This window comes from Polyodon spathula, chromosome 26 (genome assembly GCF_017654505.1).
Source record: "Polyodon spathula isolate WHYD16114869_AA chromosome 26, ASM1765450v1, whole genome shotgun sequence".
In the NCBI taxonomy this organism is placed as follows: domain Eukaryota; kingdom Metazoa; phylum Chordata; class Actinopteri; order Acipenseriformes; family Polyodontidae; genus Polyodon; species Polyodon spathula.
Window position 1 is genome coordinate 10,167,977 of NC_054559.1, and position 18,827 is coordinate 10,186,803.

At 37.9% G+C, this 18,827-nt stretch overlaps 1 protein-coding gene across 2 annotated transcripts in view; it reads right to left on the bottom strand.

The window, feature by feature from the left end:
- Positions 1 to 18,827, bottom strand: part of LOC121300719 (protein kinase C beta type) — a 107,100-nt gene that overhangs the window by 13,991 nt on the left and 74,282 nt on the right. For both annotated transcript variants that reach the window (XM_041229445.1, XM_041229446.1), the window contains exons 10-16: positions 16,008 to 16,181; positions 13,618 to 13,709; positions 12,039 to 12,101; positions 10,595 to 10,733; positions 9,006 to 9,086; positions 8,330 to 8,437; positions 1,756 to 1,896 (exon numbers count right to left, since the gene is read on the bottom strand). In XM_041229445.1, the coding sequence (XP_041085379.1) occupies positions 1,756 to 1,896; positions 8,330 to 8,437; positions 9,006 to 9,086; positions 10,595 to 10,733; positions 12,039 to 12,101; positions 13,618 to 13,709; positions 16,008 to 16,181 (798 nt within the window). The remainder of the gene's footprint in view (positions 1 to 1,755; positions 1,897 to 8,329; positions 8,438 to 9,005; positions 9,087 to 10,594; positions 10,734 to 12,038; positions 12,102 to 13,617; positions 13,710 to 16,007; positions 16,182 to 18,827) is intronic.

Genomic DNA, 18,827 nt, shown 5'->3' on the forward strand with positions numbered 1-18,827 from the left:
TTATTATTACATTATGTGCGGGCATCGCTCAAGGAGCAGGGCACGAGAAGAGAAAAAAAAAAAAAGTCCAGCCAGAATAAGTCTGGCCATGGAAGCCTGCTCCTGTCGCATGATATTTTACTCACTTCAAGCCCACACTCTAATCATCAGTGAATTAAAAACAGCACATTGACATGGTGTTTGTGTTGCATCTGGCTGAGTTGATACTGGAAGTGGGGCAGTGGGGTAAACCCTGGGGCAGCAGTGTTGTATTATCCAGTCAGTGGGATAGCAATCTAGCAACCTGCAATTAATCTCCAAGGAAAATAAAAACAGGCACTTGCAAACCATACTAATTAGAATCAAGATGACAATGGCAGGCTATCAAAAGCAGATGAGGCTTGGAAACACGCTTTTACCATCAATGCTAACCTTTAACCTCTACGTTAACATAGCTCTGTTTTAAACACCTCAAACGCTGTCCAAAGCTGGTAATGCAAATTAAGTCTGCTGGGGGATATTTAGTGAGAAAATAGTCTGAGTGAAGTTATCTGGTGATAAGCTCCCCATCCTAAGTTGTACTGCTTTCCGAGAAGGAGAACATTTTGGGGGACCATTCTGTCTTGCTCATTAACATTTGTAGAATATTTGTAAAGAGGAGACCATTATCTATTCGGAGATACCAAGATACTTAGACGGTAAACAGGCTGAGTCAGGAAAAATGGGCCATACAATCTCCACCTTTAGTCTGGCTGCAAATCATTTGTTGTTGCCATAATATTTATTAAAAGAGGTAAACAAAAAATTCCTGGTGAGGGCATGTACCAGTTTGCAATGATTAGGGTATGAAAATCATCCAATGCAGTGTATAAGAATGGCAGCTCAAATCATAACTGTCCTGTTGCAGTCAATATGATAAAGGTTAATAAAGAAAGGCAGCGGTGAGCGAGCAGTGGGGGGGTGGGTGTTCTACAGCTCTCACAGAGATCAGCAGCAGTGTCAGTCAGGAGGGACTGCCAGTGATAGTCCCTCAGATTGAAGTGATTACTCTATCTGGGGGAAAAGATACTGTCCATCTACTAAAATCACACGCTTTTACCACTCGCAGGCACAAAAATGTGTATTTTTCTAAATGATCGCACACCAAAATAAACCCAGCAAAACAATCATCAATTCAACTAGTTCTGTTTTTTTAAGGCTCTATCACAACGGCTTACCATACAGTTAAAAGTATCAATAGAAGAACAAATTTAATCTATCAATACCTTTTGCTTCTTTTACTTTACTTTGCAGCAATGCTGCCGAGGAAGTGTGACTCTTTCCTTTGTTTGTTTAATAACGACCTACCAGCAGGAATAAGAACATGCATGAATGATTGTCCGTATTCAGCAGCAGGTTCTTCAGGAAGAAACATTCTACTCACATACAGAACACTGTCACTCAGGAGCAGGCCCTGCAGGCTCTCATTTCACAATGCGCAAAACACAAACAACTGCAAAAGGAACCTTACATGCACCGCAAACGTGAGACAAACCTTTAGGAATGATAAAACAATAGCATAGCTATCAACCACCAGGGCACGGCTTTATTAAAAAAATAAAATACATTCGTTAATTAAGCCGTCATCAGAAACTGCGTACAGCAAAGAGGACTAAACAATCAGTGGTCGTGAACACCACGTTTAGTAGCCATGCCGCCAGTAACGATGCTGCATACACTAATCATTGGTAATCCGGGTTTATTAACGAGGAGACACACAGAGCACACATCACTTACAGCCTTGGGCTTGAAGGGTGGCTGGACTTCCTTGTTCTCCAGCTTCTCCCAGTCTATATAGCGGAAGAAAGCGTGCTCTTTGATGTCACGCTCCCCCTCTGGCCCGCAGCCCAGTCTCTTCCCAGGGTGCTTGGTCATCAGCTGCAACAGGAAGAACACAAGAGGTTAAACAGAACTGGCTGGGGGAAAAGCCATACTCATTCCATCAATAAATACATGCTTAAAAGTTTAAAATTATGGGGTGCGTGTAGTCAATATATCCACATTCTATGGAGCTATTGAATCAAAGTTTAAGTCATATCATAGGAGCATCTATCAAGCAATGGCTGTACCAAATCTAGTTTAATAATCTCCAATGTTTTGTTACTATTGACCTTCAAAGGCTTGAAGAACATAGCAGCAATAATAATAATAATAATAATAATAATAATAAATAATAATAATACACAAACAAGCTGTTTTGTGGAACAAAATTGAGATTCGAGTCCAGTTGGCCAGTCATGCTGAGGATAGTGTCAAATTACATGACCACTTAAAGGGTAAGGTTCACCGTATATACAATACGACATTTTGACTGACAATATATATATTTTTTGAAAACCAACTTGTGGTGACCAATACAGAACGAAAATGCCTGAAATGTATCAATAATTCCGGAAAACTGCGGAGCATGCTTCGAACGCTTACAAAGCTTCAGTGACATCAGTTTGAGTACTCTACAGACAAGGAAATGGAGTCCAATACAGAAACTGATATTGATACCAGCGACAGGTATTCAGACTACAGTAATTTGTACAACAGTGACAGCGTAAATTAAAGTGACCCGGGACATGAAGATTACCACATGTCTGAAGATGTTAGGAATAGTAATGGAGCAGAGCCTTATCGGTTTGTCTCTCTTATTCCCAGAACTCAGTTGGTCCTCTGTAGTGATTGGTTGAATAGCAGGGACAGACCACTTTTCTTGCAGTAGCCACATTGAAAATTTAATGTAATTTTTAAAACTGTTGGGCGAGAAATGCTCTCCACAAATAACTGAAGAGCTAGTAGCTTTTTTGCAGTCTTTTCTCTATTTGTGCAAACTTAACCCACAGAAGCCTTGTTGAGGGATCTTTCGGAAATGCGTGGGCGCTATGTCCAATATTATAAAGAGTTCCCACAGAACTGTCTGAATAACACACCGCTGTACCACACAGCCAATGTATTTATTTTTTTGTACAGTACAGTAGGGTTGGACGATAATGACATTTTCAGCTATCGATTAGCGTCTTTAAATATCACCATAATCGCGATGATCGGCCGAATAAATACAATATTCTAAATTCTTGTAATTTATAAAATTTGCATGACAAGCACCAGTCTTAAGTCAGAGTTCAGGGTGCCCAGAACAAACTGGAGTATAAAAATACATATATTGCAATTTGTATATTAATACAATTATGTACTTTTCCTATAAAATAAAACATATATATATATATATATATATTATATATATATATATATATATATATATATATATATATATATATATATATAATATATATATATATATATATATATATATATATATATATATATATATATATATTTTTTTTTTTTTTTCTTATTTAAACATTCTAGTTAATTCAAAAATGTTTATTTTTCATTAAAAAAAAAAAAGTATTAATATAACGAAACAAAATTACTAATGTTACCTGGAAGCATTTGTTTTCTTTACTTGTGTGGCAAATCTGTCATTAAAGAGACTCAAACAGTGTGTGTGTGTGTGTCTCTGTATATAGAGGTGTATACTATTAGGAACATACTGAGTTTTGCACATCGCTGCTTGTATGCAGACAGTTCAATAAAATAAACTGTCCACCCTTGCATTAAAAGTTAACTGTCTTTATTAATGCTACTACCCCTTTTAACAATAGCAATGCCATGGGAACAGATAGATATACGAGGGTGCTGAGCACCTGCTTGCTGTTCCCCATGCGGTGCACAGGCTGCAATGTAGTGCTCTTGTCTTTACTGTAGTTTAAAATAAATAAGCAACACGCTGTTTAGGCTATATTAAACGTTTGCCATATGGTTGTGTTTTTTTTTTTGTTTTCTTTTATTTCCAATTTACGTAAATAAAAAAAAAAATCTGTTTCAAAATGTTTAATAGTCAAAAGTTCCACTTTTCTACAGTAATTTTACAGTGAGCTAGCGTTTTATTTTAATTTTAGTTTTATGTTTGAAAACCACCATGACATAAGTTAAAAGCATACTGTTTATAACCAATATTTTCTGTAACTTCCCCAGTGCTCACACAGATCACGTTTTCGCCTCACGCAAACAGTTCAGTGCCGCTTCCTGCTTCATTGGGTCACGGACGATAATTATGATGATCGATGAGAACTTTTCAACTCAATCAAATTCTCTGTAAAAAAAACGATCGGAATTATGGCGATTTTTGTTCCAACACTACAGTAGAGAACAAAATTCCTTCAGCGTTTGATAAACAAGCTGGATCCAATGCGGGCTTCTGCAGCACATAGCCTGTTTATTCTCAAATTGATGTGACCGGCAGCAGTTGCCAGATAGCCTTGTTTTTAGGTTGGGCCGCTAGGGAGAGACTTCAAATACATTTTTATTAGCTGTTCAGCAAAAAAATATTAAAAGGTATTAATACATATTGTATTTATATGTTGTCAACAAAAAAAATTAAAAAATACATGCTACTTACACTTTAAGAAGCATTCACACAACTGTACTAATTCCCTAATTTCAACTCCTCTATCCACTAAGAGACACCGACACCAACAGCGGTTAACAGCTCTGCTTGTTCCAGGAAAGTGATTTCCAGCACCACTTTGTAATCATACGTTTGGGTGCACCTAGCAATCTGGAGAAAATTGTAACAAATCGCTGGCTGTGGTGCTAATGCGGTCGCTACAGGAGGACCCCAGAGCCTAAGCCCTCCGTAAAATTAAAATGTTCAAGCAGACAGCTTTGTCTTCTTGAACTGCACCCATATAGTATTGATTAGAATACTCATTTATATTCAGAAAACACCCTGAATTATTTATAATGGGGGGTTCTTTAAAGGACTTTGGCATGAGTAGGTATTAAAACTCCATCTCCTTGCACCAGAATTTTCAGAAGGGTTACCTATGATGGAAATAAGACACCAATTGCATGGCAGTTAAATCCATTCTTAGTTTTTTTTTTTTTTTTTTAATTTAGGAGTGCTCAATTATTTTACCTTGGGTGTCAGCGAGTGTCCAGCCTGGAAGAAAAATGTCAGTCCTGCAGGTGTCCACCTGAGCTCACTTGATGACAGGGTCTCCTGTAGCATGATGGGGAGAAACTGCCCCTGCCAGCTTTGTCACCATAACCCAGGGGAACCCCAGAGCTAATGCGATGCTCCCTCCGGAATCCCCAGGGAAGACCGGTGACTTCGTATCGAAAAATCTTTGCAAATAGAAACCTTTATTTCTAACCAGGAGTTTATCCCACCCCCCCCACCCAACTCCCCCCCCCAAACCCCAAGTATCTACAGACATGATTTAGAAGTCAAGACAATTACTGTCCGCTAACGTTTTATTAATTGGCTCAATCAAACATCCTGACTTATCTCACATCAGCATCCGGCTTGCTACGGCTGCCAAAAACAAACCGGATTCAGTGCAGGTGCGTTATGACAAGCATATTGATTAGTCAACACAGCAAAGGTAGACAATGATGATGCTAAGATTGATTCTATTGTACTGCTGCCAGGGTTCTGAATGCAGACCAAGATAACGTTAGTCTAGGACTAACTATTCCGAGGTAACTGGGTGAAACTGTTTCTCATCCCCTTATTTTTACAACGCAGTTGTTATCTATCATTGATTTATTTTGAATTTAGGGGTAAAGGCTCCAAGGGAAAAGGTCCGGGGCAAGGTCATAGACTTACACAATTTCTATCAGTAGTATAGATGTAGTACATCGCCACCTGCTGTCTCTCTGCAGCAACTCACACACCGTGCAAGTACAGTGGTTTTCATACAGCGGTGGCTTTTTTCTAATATAAGCCGATGTTCAAAGACGTTCTTCTTTCACAGCAGGGTGTTCCTGGGATCTTTAGTCCACAATGACTCACAACCAGACAATATAAACCACAAATGACACAGTTAAACAGACGCCATAGACTGTGACTGTGTAAATAGTTAAAGTAACATACTCTAGCATCTGAGCACCGCAACGCAAGTACTGAAACGTGAATGATTCATTCCCCCTTCAAGTCGCTGTTTGCATTGTCACATGGTGTTACTCGGTAATGGAGTTATTCATTTGCAATTCACTCAAATACATTCAGTAATTGTCTTTCTCTGGTGAGTTTGTGTTTTTCTGGCGTTTCATTTCCACTTTGAAGGTGACACACCATATTGTTACTGAAACACCCCATGAACAGAATTAACAAACAGGTCTTTTTTTTTTTTTTTAAGTTAATAGAAAACAGATCTAATCAGCTTCAATGATAATATTGTATGCTCACACCGTCTTCTGCCTTAATCGTGACTAGATCTCGTACGAGAAATCTGACTTCAGTGTCGGTGTAACATTTTCCCTTCCAGATTTTAAAGGCCAATGAAGATATCTGCAGTAGGTAAATTACTTATACAGGTTTTTGAACATCAAATGTAGGTCTGCCATACTTTCCTCTTCTATAAACTTGATCTGAGAAGCAAATAAACAAGCAGAAAAAAAAAACCATATGTACATTATAGATAAATCACCCGTAAATACTGCCTCTTAAAATCGGAATCAAACTAAAGAAGATGCTTAGGCTGGTACACTAAAGATTTCAGAATCATAAGATGACACTGCATTAGTAGCTACGGCAAGATAAGGGTTCTCTAAGAAACATTGCTACTGAGATATACTGTATCCAATTCCAGGTCAAGATGTACAATGCTGATATATTAAGTGACCGTAACTATCCTAGAACATGTGAAGCATGGGGTTGGAGGTATGATAGCCGTAGAGGAACGAGTTAGATAAATATCTTACTCAAAAGCCTGGAATTAGCTCCTGTTTATACCTATTAAGTACTTTAACCAAATGCACTTAGTTTAAGTGTCTTGTCTACTCAACCTGAAAGCTGTTCTCAATTCAGTTTCTGATTTCCTGTAGCCTAGCAACAGAAAAGGGTTCTCATTGGTGGGCGAGAATCCTTAATTTTCCCAGGAACAGAACCTTTGAGACTAATCAATGCCTCATTGCCATGGAAGACAACAGTAGATTACACCAAACAAAAATGAAACATTCAGGAAGTTTGAAGGAGTACAGTGATTTATGATGCAGTTATATTAGATATAATTTTTTATTAGATATAATTTTTCCTGTGCAAGTAATCAAGGAGCACCAATGGTATAAAGCAGCCCCCTCAAAGTAATAGAGTACTACAAGGATAAATCCCTTTCAAAAGAACACAACAGATCATGCGTAGGAGGATAAGTCAACACAGAACACTCTGAAATGGACGCTTTCCTTTGAGGATAGGATCAGAATGGTTTCACGTCTAGCTTAGACTCTCAATTCATTAATCTACAGGGTTCGCTGATGACCTGGACCCAATTTATGGATTACTGTCTTGAGATTGATGTTTTATTTATGTTTATCTACCTCTGCGTGCTTTCTTTTATATCCTCTTCAATTGTTCTTATTAAGAGTAGTGTTTTTTTTTTTCCTATCCATATTTAAATTCTTGCAATCTGCAGTTTAACCACACTTTCAGCTGAATAGCAGACTCTCTTGTGTAGACTTCATTGTTCTAACACAATGCTGCTGTATCAACAAAATTGACTCCCTTTTTTTGGGCGATTCAGAAATCAGAAGGCTTTTTGTGGAGAAATAAGACACCTGAATATGGTGCTTTAAAAATAATGAAGCACTCAAGCATGACAGAAGGATTTTGTTTTTCTTATCCAAAAGTGCCAGCTTTGCAGGGGCTGTTAAAGTCATTACTTGTACAACCACCGACGTGTTTTAATTATGATTCCCTCACTGTCGACTTTGAGAGCTGATTCTGACTGATGCGATGGAGTGTAAAGCAGGCAGCTGGATTTATCGTGGTTCCAATCTCCGAATGCATGCAGACACTACTCCCCAAAGCACTGGGGGATAATTACTTTAACCAAAATGGGCTTCAGGGGCTTCCTGTCCTTTCATTTACAAGCAGACCTCAAAATGGAAATTTTCAAACAAGTTCTCAGTGGGCTAGACCTAATCTACAGTATGACACATAATACCTAAATATGAATGAATGCACTTAATTTGTGTAGCATGATACTCAAATACATGCTATGAAGATAATGTGGTCACATGGTTAGAGTTTAAATCCCTGCCACTGGCTCATGGTCCACTTTCGCCTGCAGTGACATCATCAGCCAGAAATTGGGCCTTCCTCCACATTACACTTTGACTTTAAGCACTAAAATCATTATTATGTACTTTTATGCTCTCTCTTTGTTACTAAGCAGAATTTGCAGCTGAAGGGCCCTGTTTCTGAAGGCTGGTTTTCATTTGCTTTTGAAGCTAGGTCAGTCAGCAATCCTCTTACCCCTTTGCAGATGGCCACCGCCTCCTTGCTCATAGCTTTGGGATACGAGACGTTGTGTTCCATGATGGACTGGAAGAGCTCATCCTCATCTTCCCCGTCGAAGGGGGGCTAAGGAGAGACACACCAAAGTGTGTTATTCTCAAATTGCAGTGTGGTTATAGTCACTATCTTCGAACAGCTGCAAAGATGCCCTGTTCCACCTGTCAAGCTGTGTTGTGTGTGAAAATACTGCATTTTACTGTCATTATTGTCTTGGCAAACTTTGCCCACATTAAGCTGCATGGTGCTTTATGGACCTTCAGTCCTGCTCCCATGAACTGGTGCCTCCACCTGCCAAGTTTCACTGCTCAGTGTTGGATGTCCTGCCGCACCCCTCCCCCCCCTTAGCCAAATTAGAAAGTGGCATAACAAATTTATATAGTTTTGCAGTACTCTACCATACAAGTGTGACACCTGCTCTCAACAACACTCGTTGTCCCTGTACACCAGTGTGTATCCCCTTCATGCAGGCAAGAAACACTGAACTTCAGACCTCAAACACACGGGACAAGGGCTTACCCTCTCCACACTGCCAAGGTGAAAGCCAGCTCAAAGGGGGAGCAGGGATACAGTACACAGATAGAAACCTTAAAACACAGTGTTGCAAAACCGAGGTGCAAAACTAGGAGGTATTCACCTGTCCAGCCAGCATCTCGTACAGCAGAACACCGAAAGCCCACCAGTCCACTGACTTGGCATAAGGCTGGTAAGCAATGATCTGAAAATGAGGACACAGGAAACATTGATGGAAAGCAGGTACAAATTAGAGTCACTCTCTGTAACACTGGAGAAAAACACAAACCTCCAAAAAGCCATTAATGCAAAAACATAAAAGTTATTTGTATTTTTACATTGAATTTTTAGGACAGGGTGCAAATGCTGTTAAAAGTGCAAAGTGCAGAAGGTTTCAGTCACAATCGTGACTATTCACAGTGCTATGAGACTGAACCACATATCACAATGTAATAATCGAGGCAATTAACGCACATGTAGCACCCCAACTAAACATAATTAGTTATTAGGTTCAGACAATTTACTGCACCTCAAATCAGACCAAACAATTAAGACATGATTAAGACACACTGAAATGATGGAATAGTCAAAACTAAGGGTAAATTATATATATTAAAGCCAAAAAGAACACATGGCTTTTCATACTGAATGGCACCCAAAGTGTGAATAACTGAAATATATGGTCCTCATTTTTCCATCCCTTACTTAAATGAGATGATTTTAAATTTTTTTTTTTCTCTGCTGTTGCATTAAACAGATTTTCAGATGTGCTACTATTAAAAAAAAACAACTGTGTGTCATATATTATATATATATATATATATATATATATATATATATATATATATATATATATATATATATATATATATATATATACTATATATATATATATATATATATATATATATATATATATATATATATTATATATATATATATATATATATATATATATACATACACACACACAAACACACACACACACAAATTGTGCTTCTTCATTTTATCCATTCTGAAATGATTTACTATCACAAAAAGGGAGACTGGTTCATTTGTTTGCTAGTGGGCCCCTGATCACACATGCAGAGACTGGTGGACCTCAGGCATCACCATCTGTTAATCTGTCAAAAAATGTGCAAAATCTAATCAACTTAATTACATTTTTCATACACTTCTTTGCTTTGTCAGATAAACAGACATACAGATCTAGTTAAGAATTGAATTAGATGACATTGCGTGTTCCGTTTGTTTAACTGCATTAAACATCCCAAACTACAATTTTGGTGTCTTGCCTTATATTAACAGTTTTTTTTTGCTGAATATATGGCTGAATATAATAGAGGGTTCCACTGATTTTTTATTTTTTTAATTTTTTTACCACAAATACTAAAGGATTTGTAAAATTTACTTTTTAAAGAGCTCTTTTACAACTGAATAATTCAACTGCAAGTAGTCAGGTCTATCTGGGCTGCAGAATGACATTAGGAGAGGAAGGTGTAAAGTTAGTAGGGAGAAGCTGGTTTCACAGAAGACTAAAATATAAGAAGTTAAAACTATATGTTTTAATTGAACAGCTTTCTGTAGCACAGCAGCTTTAGATTGAGATGGAATAAACAACCTGCACATCGGATTTCGTATTTTTTTGAAATTCCTGTAACACTAGGGCCCACGTCACACAAAGCACACATTGGCAGCCCCGTGATGTGTTACCTCAGGAGCAATGTAATCAGGTGTCCCACAAAAAGTCTTTGTGGTCTCTCCATCCCACATGTTTTCTTTGCACATGCCAAAGTCGGCGATCTTAATGTGTCCTTCCGAGTCGAGCATTACATTATCCAGCTTGAGGTCCCTGTTGCAGAAAACATTTTAGAGAGAAACATTATCTGTGACGTTTTAATGGCTTGGCTTTGAACTTATCAGCACACTTAAACAGGACGACAGGCATGCTCTGTAACTAATTTTTATTAAAACAGAAACTGTTGGTAATTGGAGTGGGATCTTTTTTTCATTGTGACAGAAACGGTAAGAGTTGCAAAACATGCTAGCTGAAGTCTTTAAGTATTAATACTTGCTGTCTTTTTTTCAAGACCAGTATACCAATATGGGAGAGTGTGATGCATGAACAAAAAATTATTCCAAATCTAATAAAACAGCACAGTGGCCTATGTTCTTTAACATTCATTTTTTTTTTTTTTTTTTTTAAACAAAAGGAGCATACATTATGTTGATTTTCATGTTGCACAGGAAACAGTTTAAGGGCATCTGTCTGTCTTGTAGGATGACGCAAATAAGGAAAAAAAAAATTGTGATACCCCCCTATGTATAATAAAACACGACAAAGCTACTGTAAAAGCTGATTACAGTATATTCAATGTATTGTTGTCTTATTTTGTAGGATTTGGAATTGCCTGACACAAGATAAAGCTTTAACCTTCTTATCAACCTCTTTACCTTCCAAGCCATAAGGTAAAATGACAGCAATGACGATCTATGAATCAACAAGCAATTACAGGGAACTCAATGAGACAGCTTGTAAGGAGGCCTTTTTGATTCCAGCTGCAATCATTTTTGCTGCAGCATGTAGCTTTAACGCTCAGTTCCAAGTTTCTTAATTTTGTATTGACTTACATTTTTTAAGGAGCACCAGAAAAGGTTTCACTTAACATGCTTAAAACAAATAATACTCCTTTAACCATTTATCAAGTTCTCATTAACCACGTTCACTCTGCACCTGATCATTCTGTAGCTGAAATTGTCGAATTGGAAAAAAAAAATTAACAAAAAAACTAGCATCACAGTGAGCTTAAAATACCGACAGATGGAACTGAAAGTTGTACTTTTGTGACAAAAGAAAGGCACCATAAGAAAACATTATAAGAACGCCTTTAAAGGAGGGAAGGAATCACAAGTTCAAGGTGGTCTTCAAACATGGGTGTCAGCTGCTGGAGTATATTTTTTTGTACATATCTATTTGTGCAACACCCCCTCCCACACTCGCACAAAGCCCTTCCCCCAGGACCCTGTGCCTCAGTGCTGCATTATGTCCAGCCCTGCAAGCTGATTCACTTTGCTTTACTTCACAAACAAATTCCTTCCACTACCACAGTAAAGAAGTCTGTACAATTTTTCCAAAATAATTACCTGCTACACTTACCGATAAATGATGCCCTTGCTGTGCAGGAAGAATATACCTACGGCAATTTCTGCTGCGTAGAACCTGCAATTACAAGACATTAAAAACTAAAAGTTGAAGCAAATAATTCCTAATACAATACAGCTGTGTAACCAAAATAAATAGCTAAAGGAATAATGACCAGACACATTTAAAATAAAAATACAGAATGGATGGGGGAAACTGAAGGTCTGTCTGATAGTGTTAGTTATTATATATAATTATTATTATTATTTTTTTTTTTTAGGAACACTTCTGTAGCAAAATGGGCGACGGAGAAAATTACAGGGTTCAGCTTGTGAGTGACACAGAGAGCCTGTAGTATTCACAGCACGGATTCCATTCTACTTGTTTGTATAATGCAAGGTTCGTACATCTGAAACACAATGTCGATGCTGCTATTCTCTCAAGGCAGTGAAAAGAAAACAGTATCTTGCCGCTATCAGACTACAGAGTACAGTGACCCACGCCTGCAAATATCATTCACATAAACAGAACCAGCTACGTCTGTCCAACTGTGGCCTTTTCAAAATATTATTGACAGCCCTTAAGATCGCCTCTACAGTGAGCTTTTCTGAACAGGGTTGGGGTGTCTGGCCAAAGGAACATGCCTGTCATTTTCTATGACATCTCCCCTCACGCTCTGGCGTGTAACATTTTAATAGGCATTGGACCAGTTGTTTAAAAAGATAAAGTCATTAAATCGTGCAATTATGTGCCCTTAAAACCCAAAAGGAAATGCAGTATCTGATTGTGTTTAAAGCACAAAGGGTAGCCATGGCTAAATTATTCAGGTTAGATAAAATGTAAAGGTCAGAGTTGTCATTTTGCAAGGATCTGTTGATAAGATCAGCCGCAGACATTGGATTCCCCACCCAGTTACGCATTTTTTAAACAGACGCTTGTAGCATTCATAAAAAGCCTTGGAGATGTTTTTGTATGTTATCACCTATAGATCTTTTACACAACTGATATTTTAAAGGCTACCTTCCACATCAACAGACAAATATGTGAATACTGCACTATATTTAGTGTTAAGATTATGCATTACATTCATTTTTCTTATTTATAAATATTTATTATTATTATTATTATTATTTTTTTTTTTAATAGTCCCCTAAAAATGCACATTTTATTACATATTGAAAAGAACTGGTTTCAACTGCCAGGTTATCTGTTAGCTTGCAATATATTTGAAATTCAGGTGACACTACTTACAAGTTCCACCTTCATATATTTAACCATGATTCCAGAACAGAGTATAACTTGACAGCTGGGCTTCAAAGTTTAATTACGTGGTAGCTCATCATTTTATTTTTCAGTTTCAACTTTTCTTAGTCAGACAAACAGACCAACTGTAGTCCTCATAGTAACACAAGGAGGCAGTTACTATAGGTCATCTGCATAAAGTGCTTCAATAGATGTCTTCAAATTGCTGTGCTACCATTTGTTCAGCAAAAGCTGCAATCTGTTTTCTTAGCTGCAAGACCCAAGCAAGTAATGGTGCATGACCAGCTCCCTTCAGCTGGCTACTCCAGAGTGTGGAAGAGACATTACTCACACAGCGTGGGGCTCCTTGAACTTGCCAACCTGCTGGATCTGGTACATCAGGTCTCCACCATTGATGTACTCCATGACAAAGTACAGGCGGTCCTGCAAAGCCGAAGCAGAGGAGAATATTCAGAGGTGATTCAGTTTTATAATTTGCTGCTGTCTTTTTGGATGGTGGCTGTGAGATACTGGATAAATCTGTTTAACCCTTTCATTCTTAATCCCTCCAAATACTCCCACTTTTATCTTGTGTTGTCGTCCATGTACCTTTGGTGTGCTTTATTAATCCCCAATGTTGCATAGTCATTCTCAAGATTCAATTAAAATGTAGAATTCCATTATGAATATAATAATAATAATAATAATAATAATAATAATAATAATAATAATAATAATAATAATAATAATAATAAATGAGCCCAATGAATTCTACTTTAGTATAACACCGAACAGCTTAAACAAAACTATTACATTTTACATCCAACCTCAATAGTGATACACTCCACTACCCCATTGGCAAACCCAGAGCACTGTCACAGTGTGAGATAAATGAAGGGATTGTATAATGCAATCTCGAGCTGGAGGGGAGAAACAAACCCGGCTTCTAACACTCAGCTTTTCAGCTACCAGCGTGAGATTTTATTGTACAACCCGACACGGCAGCCCATGTTATTGCATTTCACCACAGAATGTCTTGTTCATTTTGCCACCGGCATTCCTCCTGTCTGTATTGAACAGCATCAGAAGCCTAAGGTTCTCCAGCAGCTGGTTGTGTAGTAGTTTGATACAAGCATTGTTATACCAGTCCCTCCATCTAGCTTGGTCCCAATGTAGACCTCTTAACAAGCTAAAGATCAAGAAAGATGGATAGGCTAATTATTTAAGCTTCAGCCACTTGAGTCTTTGATTTGTTCAAGGTCATTTTTTTCTGGTGATTAAGCTGGGTAATTTTGTGGTCTTTAGAAGCAATTTCTAATGTAAATGAGCCAATGTGCGCCTACATTAATGAACTGTGTACACAATGTTAGCTGGCTAATGTAAAGCAATTAAGTTCCTCTGACTAGAGTGTGCAAACTTGTCACATCCCGAGGAGAAATGTGATTGTTGCAAATGGGCTTTTTGCTGCAAAATATTCTGGGCATTTAAACATGATGTATTTTGCTTTAATTTGTGTTTCTAAATTGCTTTCTTGAGTTATGATGATCAGTCTCTTTTTTTCTCCCCCCTATTTCCCTTTTTTATAGAGCAGCTGAAGGAACATCTCTACACTCACATTTGTATATTTATCTGATGTATTTACCATTTACCAGAGGATCTTTTAATCTTTTATGTTGTCACTGTGATGTCATTTCATTCCACACAGCAGCATGGTGCTGTGACATCATGAACTCAATCTCCGTTACGGAGTGACATCATCCGTGGTTTTATACAATTTCCTACATATCATTTACTATATATATATATATATATATATATATAAACAATCAATAAATTCAGTTGAGCAAACTTTGATATTGATTTTGCATTCCAGGAATGCCAGTTTGTTTTAAAAAGAGGTGTCAGTATAGGTTTCAAAAACAATGTTGATCTGCCTAAACAATGAGATTTGCTCGTGCTCCTTCATAATATGACCTAATGAAAAATCTATGTTTTTTTTTTTGTTGACAGTATACCAAAATAATTTCGTTTTATGGCAGTCAGTAAAATATTCACCACACTTCAGAGAGTATCCTGTACTTTACATTTACCTGTTACATTTACCTTGCAGACATTTTAGCATACATTAATATGAGAACAATATGACACAGACAACACTTCCAGTGCTGTGGCTTTTAAAAACGGTGTATTCTTTGGGAATTAAATTCTAGAACACTGTAAAGTCATTTGGCTACAGTAACAACAAACAATGAAATCCACAGAGTTGAGCAGCTTTGCAGGCTGTTTCCGATTAATGTTGAACAAGCACCCTCGAGATCCTTTGGGACACTGAATTGTAAATCCAACTGTACCTGGGACGGCACACTTTTAAATCAATTACTGAGTTTTCTTTTTGGCCATTATGGGATGTGTTTTGAGAATGCTGTATTTATAATGTAACCTAACATTATTAAATATATCTATCGCATCTGCCACAATTAAACAATAAAACATGCAATAATGTTACAGACTTCCCCTTCACCTATAACGTGCCCTGGAACTGTCTCGTGCATATCCAGTACTGTGTAGCTTAGGTTTTGATTAATTTTGTGGAAGATATGAATCAGTAATAGACCCATTATATAAAAATCATTTTACTTTATTTTTAAAGCATTTTTATTGAAGTTTTTTGATTTTTTTAAATTTCCCTTTGATATTATTATTAATAAGTTTTGATTAATTGCTTTTAGAATGCGCGGTTACCATGGTCTGAAAGCAGGAGTGGAGCTGTGTGAGGAAGGGGGGTTTCCCAGACAATGCCAGCACCCTCTTCTCCACCATAGTGCACTCCACATCATCATCCTGAATCACCACGTCCTTCTTTAGGATCTTGATTGCATACAGCTCGTCCGTGCCCTTCCGGTCCGCCAGCATCACCTGTAAACACACACAACACAATTATATTAAGATTGCATGCATATCGCCCAATAGAAAAGTTTGAAAAACACCATTGGGATACCATTATACTACAATTCCAGAAACAGCACCAACAGTGGAAGCAAAATATTGCACCCTGTTCTTGATATGGATTACCAGAATGCACTGGCTTATACCGTTTTCACTGGTATGGCAAAAAACATAATTCTATTGTAGCTGCCAATTAATAATTTGCTACCATTGCCCCTTAGTTCAGAAAATTATTTGGCTGTACTTTTAGAGGTTTGAATGGACTGGAGCACGGTGACACTAGACAATGAAGACACAAATGTTACTGAAGGGAGCTCTGAACAGTAGCAATGATGACCCTTTTACTGTCTTCGACTGTGACAGCATTTCTTTTACGCACAACTTTGATGTTGAATGGATCCGTTTGATCTCCACGGAGCCCTATAAATGTTATCTGTTTAAAAAAAAATAATAAAAAAATAATTTATTTTTCCCAATACTCTGTCATGGATTCAATAATGTATGCTGTGCTTATCTGCAGTCCTCAGCTTGCTTTCACTCACGCACAGTAGAGGTGTACAGTACTCTGCCTAACCTGGTCACAGTTCAGACAAAGTAAGTGGATAAACAGATACACAACTAAATGTGGAAGAGCTGTCATTCACTCTCCGCTACCCTTCTGAGATGAATAATTTGTTCAGCTTGAATCCGAGGCTGATCACGCGGATTCCAGGGTTTGCGTTGTATAATGAATTGAGACTGCAGAGTTAACTCCAAAAGACATCAGATGCCGTCACTGCCACTGCCATAGACAATATCAATAGAAACAGTACCCCTAAACACAAAACAAACATTTATTTTTAACGATACTTTGGCTCAATGCCTTGTTAATACCATAGCAGGTAAACACAAGCTATTTAACAAACATGTTAGCACTACTTTCTGTATGCATGCAATCCAGGAGGAGCTGTGAATACAGAATTAGAGCAGTTTCTGTCACGAGAAAGAAAATCATCACGTTCTCATCCACTGTTGGTATAAAATGTAATTGTGATCGGTGGAGGCATTTGGAGACATATGTAGTGAACATCCATACCAAACACTACAATGTCCTCTCTTTCAACGCATATCATTCTTTGTTAGCTTAAGAAATTGTATGAGCGAGAGGAGGCCAGCCTGCCCATCATAAAATCTCTACTGTCAAAATAAAGAATGCATTCGGTAGCAACCTGGAAAGTCAGTTGCAGATAAATTGATAACCTTGAAGCCACCATGATTTGGATAAAATACTAAAAATGAATGCAAAATAGAATAAAAGCTGTCTGTATTCAGGAGCACTTCCAACTAACACGCCAAGACGAGATTTCGTCATCAACCTGAAATCCTGTCTAAAGGGTCCAATGCCGAAGCAGCTCAGGGACGCCCAGGGCAGAGAGTAGGCGACAGTCAGGGGGTTAAAGGTTAAAGTAGACAGATCGTCTTTGCAGACTGGATGCAGACTCACTGGAACAGAAAAAACACAAAAACACAAAGGTTGTTTCGGCCCCCAGGGCAGGGCCAGCATCTGGGTTTCTCAATCATGAGTCACGGGTGACCCACACTGCTTTAAAACACTTCGTATCTGCTGCCATCACATTCACTGCTTCATTCACTCTAACGTTGCTGTCTCACAGAAACCAGTAGGAGGGCTGAAGCTGCGCACTCCCCCCCAGCCTCTTCCTGTCCATTCCTTTTTCCTAGCCTGGCAGTGACTGTTCTAGTTTCTCTCTTATACCAAAAACCTGAAGTAACAGTTTTTGTTACAAAAAAAGGCATTGCAATTGGTTGAAACGTCACTAAAAAATAAACCAACTGCAACACGCTTTTACTTTCCATGATCAGAACTTCAACCCTATATGTTGATAAATAATGTTTTCAGGCAACACTACACAATGAATGTATTTACAGGTATTCCATTGTGGTCAATTACATGGATATGTGCCTTTCAAAGGTGCGAATAGCACTTTGCAACACATATTCTTGTCTCTTCTATATGACATTGAGGGGGGAGTCTTGAAAATAGGCGCTGTAGATGGGTCTTGTTGTAAAATTTTAAAGTTTCTTTGCACAACTGTCTGTATCTTTCTGTTGGTAGGCTGGTAAGTGAGGAACAGAGGGATCTGTGTGTTGCATATTGTTATTATATTAAGTTATTTTTTCAGGAAAGCCACAATTTCCAAAAAACACACACATTTCCTCAGTTTATGTAAAGAAATCGTGATCATCATTGCAAATACGTCTGATTCTTAACAGTTGTGAATAGGGAATCGAGTCACGGCAAGCCTTAGGGTGTGAGGAGTCATACTGCAGATATGAATGAGAATCAGTTGGTTTGTAGTAGACAGTGGTGTTAATGGTGGAATTGAAAACAGTGATGGAAATGTCTAAGAAAGATATACTATTGCCCATTTCTGATATGTTCCATATGAAATCAAGGGCAGGGTGGAAATTTGTCATTGACTGAATGAACAGTTTTAAATCCTCACTAGAGTTGGTGGAAATTCCAACAATGTCGTCAGTATACCCAAGATATAGTTTTGGTGTGTTTCCATTGTATTGCTGTAAAAATGTGTTTTCAACTGATCCCACAAAAACAAG